Source organism: Eurypyga helias, unplaced genomic scaffold (genome assembly GCF_000690775.1).
Source record: "Eurypyga helias isolate BGI_N326 unplaced genomic scaffold, ASM69077v1 scaffold3425, whole genome shotgun sequence".
NCBI lineage: Eukaryota > Metazoa > Chordata > Aves > Eurypygiformes > Eurypygidae > Eurypyga > Eurypyga helias.
In genome coordinates, this window is record NW_010250685.1 from 280,463 (window position 1) to 290,428 (window position 9,966).

Below are 9,966 nucleotides of genomic sequence, written 5' to 3' on the forward strand. Positions count from 1 at the left end.
AGAGTTGATGAATTAATCCTCTTTTGTTATTAAATATTTCTATTTACATTAGTGAGATAAAAATCTCAGATAAGAATTTTGGATTTCCAGCTAACAACTATATTGGACACTTCCATGCTGGAAATTTAGGGATTTATAATCTGGTTTAGATTAGACAGGGACATATTCTCTCCAATAGACATATCCCTGCAATATACCTATCGAAAGTCTGATCCTAAAAGTAGACTGTAAAATCACTGGGAAAAACTAAATGACCATGCTTGCTTGAGCTTTTCTCTGTTAATACACTATTTCACATGCTAGCTTTTAAAAATCATTTGTAGTCTCGATGTTAAGGTCTATAAACTTCATACTTAACTTTTTATTTCTGCTTTATTCCTGTTCTATGCATTGCCAAATATTGCTTTTGTGTAATTGAAATGGAGCTGTAGTTTGATTATTAAACAGAGGGAAAGTAATTGTCTTCAGCTTTAGCAGGGGAGCAAAGGTTCTTGGTAGAAGAAAACCTTAAATTGTGAAAAAGTTGCTTTTTTGCAGAACAGAGCAAGAAAGCGAACGTTGCTGGGGGCCAGCAGCTCCAGCACCAAGGAGTGGCGTTCTGGTTTCACACGGTGGCTCAGGGATGTGGGTTTGAAAAGACAATTTGTAAGGGGGGTATATGTAATTTATTTATCTTCTCCACTCCTGTTCTCTACTCTGCCTTCGTTTGCACCTTGAAATCCTGCAGTTTCAATATCCTCCCTACATTGTGGAACATGCCTCTGGCTGTGCTGCAACCCTGATAACTCTGACCTGCTGTTTAGACTGGCTCTGCACCTTCATTGCTGAATTCTGGTGGGAGAAATGCTTAAGAGGTTCAGCCAAAAGGAAGGTATCAGGTGTACCAAGGAGCATGAGTGATTTCCTATTTGAAGGCTAAGAAGAGAGAGAAGGCAGCATGTGACACCATTTGGGTGCCATTTTTAACTCTAACATCAAGAGGACAATGCCTACAGATGGCCGTGAGTCAAGCAATACACCTGATTCTGGCCAGTTGTTGACAAGTCTGTGCAGACGACACTCCTTTTTATCTGCCACAGTTGCTTAAACCCCAAAATAACTACTCTTACACTGAAAAGTTTGAAGTACCTTAAAATGTTTCTAATCTTGAACTGAACAACAGAAAAAAAGTACAGGGGAGATGAGTGCTCTAAGCAAGATGAAGGAAAGAGAGGCAGGATTTTATTATATTTATAATTCAGTTTATCTTTCCAGATTATTAAATTATTGCCCCGTGCTAAGAACAAATCACTGCAGCTTCCCTATCCTGTGGAAACTCATGCCCAATTTTGTCCAAAATGTCTGTAACATTCCTACAACTACACCATTAGGCTTTGAGCAGATGTCAGATAGCAAGGAACGATTGCCTGCAGATCAAGTTGCTGCTGCCAACTCTCGCGAGCTTTGTGTCAGAAACAGTTGATTATAATGTCAGTACTGTCCAATTTACGGGCTTAAAGCAGCAGCAGCGTACTGCATTTTCCCTGAAGTATTCAAAGATCCTGACTCTTAAAAACTTTTTAGTTCTTGTAATAGGAGTGGGGTAAGTGATTCTCTATTTACACGTCTCTGTCTGCCAGGATAATTTACAGTTCAGCTTGATTTGCACGGGGATCGGGATCTTTTAAAATGGTACGCTCTGCCCATTTGTTGCTCTCTTGGGAAAACTGACTCTGCTCTGCAAATGGAACGAGTAAGCAGGCGTGTGTATCAGACCTTGGTATTATTCAAGGGATCCTGGGCTAAGTAAATTAAGCTGATCTAGAAATCACTTATTAATTCAACCATCTTTTCTGTTTAAATAGTGATTATATAGTCTTGTGTACAAATTTTTTGGCTGGGTGAAGATTTGCAAGGAGAGGAAACAGTCATTGAAATAAATTGTGTTCCCTCACTGAATAAGAATACAAAAGTATAGTCTGTTTAACTTTTGCTGGAGGAAACTACTACAGAAGCAGCTTTTTAAAGTATGCAAATACATTATATGATCTATCTCTCCTTGGTTAAGGTGGATGAGCTAATGCAATCTTCTCACCCTTTTATTCTCATAGTAATAATCAAGGAATGTTTGTTTTGCTCAGTGTGCTTTAAGTTGTTAAGTTTGTTTTAATGCAGCATTAAAAAACTTGTTAAATGTAATATTTGCCATACATTCAAGGTGTAATAATAATCCTCTGTGACTTGCTACTTTTAATATTAGCAGAGTAACTTGACAATAGACAAATCCTCACATTCAGTAGTACAAAATTTCTGGTTTTCAAGCTTGATCTATTTCAAACTTTTTTTGTTAAAAAGCCATCACATGTTTTACAGAGCTCCTAAAAACCTCTGCTTTTTTTTTCTTTCTAAAAATCTTATCTAAAACTTATTAGAGGAAAAAGTTATACGTCTGTGTTTTGCAATGTTACACTGATTTCCTCCCATCCCATTCCTTTTTAATTAACAGGAAAGTGCAGGGGGTAATTAATTTTAATTACCTTTCAGATCTGAAAAGCTTTAGGAACTTCAATGTCTGTGGCTTGTCTTAGTGTTGTTTTCTCCTCATCATAATGATGATGCTTGATATCTGTTCTTACATCTGTTCTGTTGTTGTGGTTCGGCCCTGGGTGGCATGCTAGGAGTGAATACATGAAGAAAGAAATTGTCATTGAAACAACAGACATAGAAATTATTCTCCCATCTCACAGTGCTGTACACTGGGTACACACATACCCAACTAGATCCCTACTATTAACATTTTGCACAGCCACCCCAGTTGCCCTGGTTGGCTGTGAGACAGGGTGAAAGAGTTTAGCCCTAAGTTAATCTTTTCATACCTTTTCTCATCCAGCTCTTAAGAGATTTTATTACAGAAATGAATGGGAAAAAACATGACTGGCACATGGAGAGGTGAGCTAAATGCCGCTAAATGATGTAAGCCTCCTGTGCGGGTGCTGCAGGCTGCTGGAATGAGCCTCTGCTTACACAAACTCCTCGGGAGCTGCTGGGCCATGTGTGTCACCCAGACTGACTACTCACATCTCTCAAGTTTAGCACACATCGGATCTTTTGCAGGTTTCTCTTAAGTCAAGATGAAGGCTAGGTGGGGTGTGAGACCAGCTCTGAAGTCTATTGCCCCCATTCACCATATTATCTTATTTTTTTTTTAATAAAAAGACAAAAGCTTAAATGTTTATGTTGTCTAAAATATATCTATTTTCTACCTATTTAGATTAATGTTAAAAATAGAGTTTGTGAAGGGTTTCCCCTGCTCCTTCGATGCTATCTCAAAGTTAGGAACCTCTGCGCAAAATCTTCTTTCCCCCCACCTGCATTTTCTCAGTTGATGTCCAAGAACATACAGACGAGCAGGAGGAGCTCACATTAGGCTACAGCTGTACTTCTCACAGAAATTAGCCTCATTCCTTTTAAGGACAGAAGTGCTTCTTATTAACAAAGAACGGCCTGTTTAAAGTGGCTGGACAGAGTACACTGTGTACGACAGGGCAACAAGCAAAAAATAGAAGGAAGCTTTGTTGAGCATTTTCAAATATGTAAGCCATAGAAATGGGTTTATGCAAATAGTATTTTTCTGACTTTTCATTTTCAAAAGAAAGACACTAGGGTTTTTTTGTAGAATTTGAAAAGGTTGGGGTAAATAGGACTATTACTATGCTTAAATGTGGTACATAATCAGCTTCTATACACTTAGCTTTAAGATACTATTAATTACCACTTTGGAAAGTTCTCAGGAAACAAAGACCAAGCCACGACTTAAAATATTAGGCACCACCTACATAAAATATCCTTGTCTTTTTTAACATTTTAATGTTCATTCTAAGTAGTGGAAATATGACTCCTTGTCATGACTGTGACGGTTGTAAAGTTGGTTAAGTTGCTTTAGAGAAAAGTGATCTTGAAAGAAATGTTTTGTGTCCTGGTGTACCTCTGCATGCCTTCACCCACAGGAGCTCATGGACTGACAATCAGTTCAGAGGTACCTCGTGTACTTCCCTTAAAACACCTTCAGATCTTAAGACTTACGAGCAGGACAGTGGAATCATTGAGGGTTGTGAGTTTACAGCAATGGCCATCTCGATGGTTTCCTTCAGTCCAGGCATCTACTGTGACACAAGCAGAGAGTTCAAAACTTACGTGGACCTGGAAACCCTAGGATTAAGGCTTGACTTCGAGCACCTTTTCAGTGTTCATGAGATGCGTGTTTATGTGTGGAAAAATCTGTGCCTGGTGATGTTTGTTATCGCTCATTATTGATTTGAGAATACAAATTGCCACAGTAACCTCTAACAGAGTAATGGCTAGTCAAGCATGGCATTTTCTGTCACACATCGTAAAATGTCCTGTTCATCGTGTCAGTGGAAATGCAAGTGGTTAAATCATCTGCTAACTGAAGTAGTCAGTCTGCTTATATGACTTTACCTTCCCTGGTAAGGCTTCTTCACTTCTGTTTTTTTTAGTGACAGAGGTTTTCTGAAGTATTGTACCAAATACTAAACACATTTTTTGCAACATGACTAACTAACAAGAAGTTGTGGTTACAGACTGCTGAGCTTTGTGCTATTTTCTTATTTTCAGTGCCCTTAAAATGACCTACACCCTTTTAGATTAAACTATTTTTGCTCTCGTACTAAAATATTGCAACACTAATTTTTAATTTCTTTTCTCTTGTGTTTCAGGAATCATGATTTGGACAAATGGTACAACTATCTATACCAGATTTCTTATGTGGCTTCTTCTCCTGTACATGTTCATCAGGAAGGTAATGCCTGAAGATAACATCGTTACAACAAAGAAAGGCAGAGTCAGAGGGATGAACCTGCAGGTACTGGGGGGAACTGTGACAGCCTTCCTTGGAATACCTTATGGACAGCCACCCATTGGTAGACTGAGATTTCAAAAACCAGAACCTCGTGAGCAGTGGTCAGATATTTGGGATGCCACAAAACATGCAAACTCTTGTTACCAGCTGATAGATACAACTTACCCGGGATTTCCTGGCTCAGAGATGTGGAATCCAAAAACTAACCTAAGTGAAGACTGCTTATACCTTAACCTGTGGGTTCCCTCTCCCAAACCCAAGAACGCAACTGTCATGGTATGGATATATGGGGGTGGCTTTGAGACTGGGTCGTCTTCCTTACTGGTCTATGATGGCAAGTTTCTGGCCAGGGTAGAAAGAGTCATTGTAGTTTCCATGAACTACAGGACTGGTGCATTGGGATTTTTGGCTTTGCCAGGAAATCAGGCAGCTCCTGGAAATGCAGGTTTATTTGATCAAAGATTGGCACTTCAGTGGGTCCAGGAGAACATAGCAGCATTTGGAGGCAATCCAAAAAGTGTGACTATATTCGGAGAGAGCGCTGGCTCGGCTTCTGTCAGCTACCATATCCTTTCCCCAAAAAGCCATTCTTTATTCACAAGAGCCATCATGCAAAGTGGATCTGCAAATGCCCCGTGGGCTGCAATAACAGCATCTGAAGCCAGAAACAGGACGGTGGCGTTAGCGAAACAACTCCAGTGTCCCACCAGCAATGAGACAGAGCTAATTCTCTGTCTCCAAGACAAGGACCCAAAGGATATACTGGAGAATGAAATTTTTGTTCTAACATACAACTCCCTTTTACAAGTATATTTTTGTCCAAGTGTGGATGGGGATTTTCTCTCGGACATGCCAGAAGCATTGATTGAGAATGGCCTTTTCAAAAAGACACAGATCTTAGTTGGTGTTAATAAAGACGAAGGATCGGGATTTCTAGCATATGGAGTCCCTGGCTTCAGCAAGGATAGTGATGGCTTGATCAATAAAACAGAATTTGAAGCAGCTTTAACTCTGTCCTTCCCAGAAGCAAGCCAACTTGCAATAGAATCAATCATTTTTCAGTACACAGACTGGGAAAATGAGCAAAAGCCAGAACATTACCGTGATGCCATGGATGATATCATTGGTGACTACAACATAATATGTCCTGCAATGAAATTCACCAAAAAATTTGCACAACTAGGACACAATGCATTTTTTTATTTCTTTGAACATCGATCCTCAAAGCTCCCTTGGCCAGAGTGGATGGGAGTAATGCACGGTTATGAGATCGAGTTTGTGTTTGGATTACCCCTAGAAAGAAGAGTGAATTACACCAAAGCTGAAGAAATCTTAAGCCGGTCCATGTTGAGATACTGGGCAACTTTTGCAAAAACTGGGTAAGTTCACTGTGGAAGTTTGTTTGATTGGTCAAATGCTTGTTGTTTCACAGGCGGACAAAGCTTAACCGCTTTGGTGGCGATTTGAAGCCTGATGAAAATGGTGAGGAAGGATTAATCATTTGGCTATCCAGAATTTCTGGTTTAGTTCTGATAAAAACTCCACCTTAGTAAAATAAATGTTTGATGCATAGTTCATTGTATTGGATGAGCTTGAGTAAACAATGTCTAGCCATCTATAAAAGCAAATACAAAACGTTGTGGGTTGGTTTTTTTTTTTTTTTTGCTATGGCAGCAGTTGTTACAAAGGACAGTAATGTCTTCAAGGCTTCGAAAATGAAATATTTCAAATTCTGGGAAAGAATTCCAACAGTACATGTAGGAGCAAAAAGCCCAATTTGCTTTAGGAAGTAATTAGGTCAGAACATGCAGGTGTATAATCTGGAGGTATATTATGTTGACGTGATGAAGTGATTGGGATTGCAGGATGTGCTTTTCAGAAAGCCTATCTTCCTGTGTGTCCTGTAAGTATAATCCTGGGTTTCACTGAAGCCGATGACAAATCACTTGCTATTTTCATTAGACTCATCTTTAAGTGAAATATGTCCTAGCCCCTCTAAGAAGCAAATAAGCATATTTCATTTAGATGTTTGAAATGGATTAAATACAACCCCTCATGCAGTCTATTTAGCTGGAGTCCAAGAGGAGTGAGACAGCTCTTACTCTGCTCGGCAGGATTGTGGGGCCTTCTAATGCAATATTCGGTTTGAAATGAAAACATTTCAGTGCAGTAAGAAAAAACAGCTACTACTGCAGTCATGTACAATTAGTTTCAAGGCTGCAAGCCTGATGGGATGGGGAGGTATCTTCTCTTCTCAGAAGCTCGGTTTGTGCTCTCTCCTGTGAAAATTATTTATATATAAATCTATACCTGTGAAAACATACAATCACTAAATTCACATTTTAAAAATGTTCAATGAACTTAAATTTTAAAATCCTGCATTAATTTTACTTCCATGGTGGACTTTGATTTGTGAAGGGTATGTAGATTTGTAAAAGCTGGAAGCCACTTTGGAACAGGATCTAATTCTTTTTCTTAACAGACTAGCAATCAGGGGAGACCACTCTGCTCATTTAGTCCATGTAACCTTGTACATAACACAAAACACAGGTGGGACTTAAACATTTCCGGTGATGGAAAATCCAGAACAAATGCTGGTGCGTCATTCTAAAGCATAATTCTACAGTTACCGTTATCAAAGGAAGTTTTCTGTCTGGTCTGAATTTGCCTATTCTAATTCTCTGTTTTGCAGGTGTTAATTTTTTTATGACAATTTCTAAGCTTTATATTATGATTTGTGTTCCATATAGAGATAATTCTAGGCTCCGTTCGAATAACCATTAAACCTTTTCTTTTGGTTAAATAAAACAGGTTATTCTCGAGTCTTGCACTATAATGCATTTTTTCAAGCCCCTTAAGTATGCATCTTCTCTAAAACTGTGATTCATCAACACCTTGTTGGAACATTCCTTGTTGGAATTAAACACTGCCGTCCCCAAAGAGTTCTAATTACAGGTGTCATCCATCCCCTCCACTTCAACCTGATATTCTCCTGTTTACTCATCCGAGGAAAGTACTATTTGCCTTGACCGTGGTGTTACACTAGGAGCTGCTGTGTGCCTGACTGTGCGCCGTGGCCCTGTGATCTGCCCCTGTCCCACAGTCCCTCCCTCTGCAGTGGCTCTGCTTCAGCTCTGAAATGGTGGTGGCTGGCACCAACCCGTGGACACCCCAACTGCTGTCCGAGCCCTACATAATCCCTTCACCTTACACTCCAGGATGAACCAACAGCCCTTTTAAAACATATTCTGTTTCAAATAGAAAAAAATTGCTTATCGATAGATGTGATTGATTTTTTGCCTTGATATGTAGATATATTATTTACATTAACAAGTTCTATGCCCTTTACATGTTGGAACCTGTGGGGTTTGGTTTTGGTTTTTTTTGTGTCATAAGCAAACAGGATATAAAAACTCAGAAAATTACTATGCAGATAGCTATACTCATCAGTGCATAATGTTTTGATAAAAGTTTTACTCTTGTAAAATTTAATCTAAAATTTAATCTATGAGCTCTTCCTGATTCCCTCTTTACTTAGAGCCTGATGACACCACTCCATATGAATTTGGTGTGAAAGACCGTAGCGCAGAGAAAAGCATCCAGCAGGGGTGTCTGTTCTGGAATTGAGTTGTGCGCTTGATTTATCAATGCCAAAAATGTATCTGATAGATTCCCAAGATGAAGTCTGCACAATGAGGTCAGGGAAAACTTGGTAACAATTCCTGCATCATGAAGACAGGCTATGACAACATTACTTTGAAGCTGGTGTCATTAGGCCCTTAGTGGGGAGCAAATTGAGTGAAAGGTCCTTATTACATACTGCAGCTTTACAACCTGCCCTACAGGAGTTTGCAATCAGGATCTTATACCAGAGATAGCAGATCTTTCTATTAAACAGAACAATTTCTTAGTAGAAAGAGAGAAATTCAGTTCTATATTAGATCTTGCAAAACAATATTTACATTTTTGTGAACTATTGATTTCCACTGGATTACACTTATATATACTACATAGACAAAATCTCCATAACCTGCTGTGCAAAATAGAGTACACTGTCACTGCAGCTAGCTAAAATTAGACAACACAAGGTACATTCAGGTTTAAGTTTATAGAAGACAGTCCTGTCATCTAGTCTGCTTATCGTTCACACTATAATTAGATTAGCCTACAAATCAAATTTCAAGTGGTTTCTACAGCAAACAGCAAATAATACCTCCCACTGCTTCCACTGCAAGTATCAAAACCATCACTATTATGGTTGACTAGACAATCATGCAATTTATGTACCAGTGAAAGATCAGATCAGTATTAACCCGTCATGTGACACTTTCCTCATCATCTGGAACACAGACCCCTTAGGCTCCGTAACACATTACTCATACTATGCAGTTAGTGGGAAAATACTAAAAATTGTTAATAATTCCAAAAGTAATAGCTCATCTTTGTTTTCCTGGTACTTTTGAGCATACAGTAAACATTTGTAAAGAACCAGGGAAGCCCCATTTGACATAATGTTTTTAGTAAAATCTAGCGTGATCAAAGTGCGAACATCTTTACCACTGATATCTCTAGCAGATGAGAAGAAAATCTAGCAAAAGATGAAAATCAGAAATATTGTACATCATAATTTTTTGTGAGGGCGTTTGACCTAATATTCTAATGTGCAGAAGTACAAAAGCACAAGGGAAGGAAGAGCAGCCTGCAAAGGAAAGGAGATAAGGTAGAGTCAACAAAAGCTAAAATAAATCAGTTTTCTCCTGGTACTTTCTGGTTGGGAGGAAGAGAGAGGTGCCTCAGCTCACTGCATGCAGAGCTGTTTCTCACAAGGGGTCTTCAAGCCCATACGTTAACCCTACTGATCTCTGGGTTTCAGTCTCACATGAACACTAGGAATAAAAATGGTGACAAGAAAAGTCAAAGGTGTGCCCTGTAGGAGCATTTTCTGTTTCCTAAAAATACCTAATGTGATGTAAGAACAAAAGAAAATGTCTTAGGGGGAAAAAAAGAGAAGTGACTCCTTCAAAGGAAGCTGAGTGTATGTGAAATTATTAATTTCTACATTTCTCAGTAAACAAAAAGAGACTGTCAGCCAGACCAAGACCTACACG

General features: G+C 39.0%; 1 protein-coding gene across 1 annotated transcript in view; it reads left to right on the forward strand.

The window, feature by feature from the left end:
• Positions 1 to 1,446: 1,446 nt before the first annotated feature.
• The window catches only part of BCHE (butyrylcholinesterase), a 31,298-nt gene continuing 22,778 nt past the window's right edge, over positions 1,447 to 9,966 (forward strand). Inside the window, exons 1-2 of the mRNA XM_010151751.1 lie at positions 1,447 to 1,582; positions 4,716 to 6,237. Coding sequence (XP_010150053.1) covers positions 4,721 to 6,237 — 1,517 coding nt within the window. The 5' untranslated portion in view covers positions 1,447 to 1,582; positions 4,716 to 4,720. The remainder of the gene's footprint in view (positions 1,583 to 4,715; positions 6,238 to 9,966) is intronic.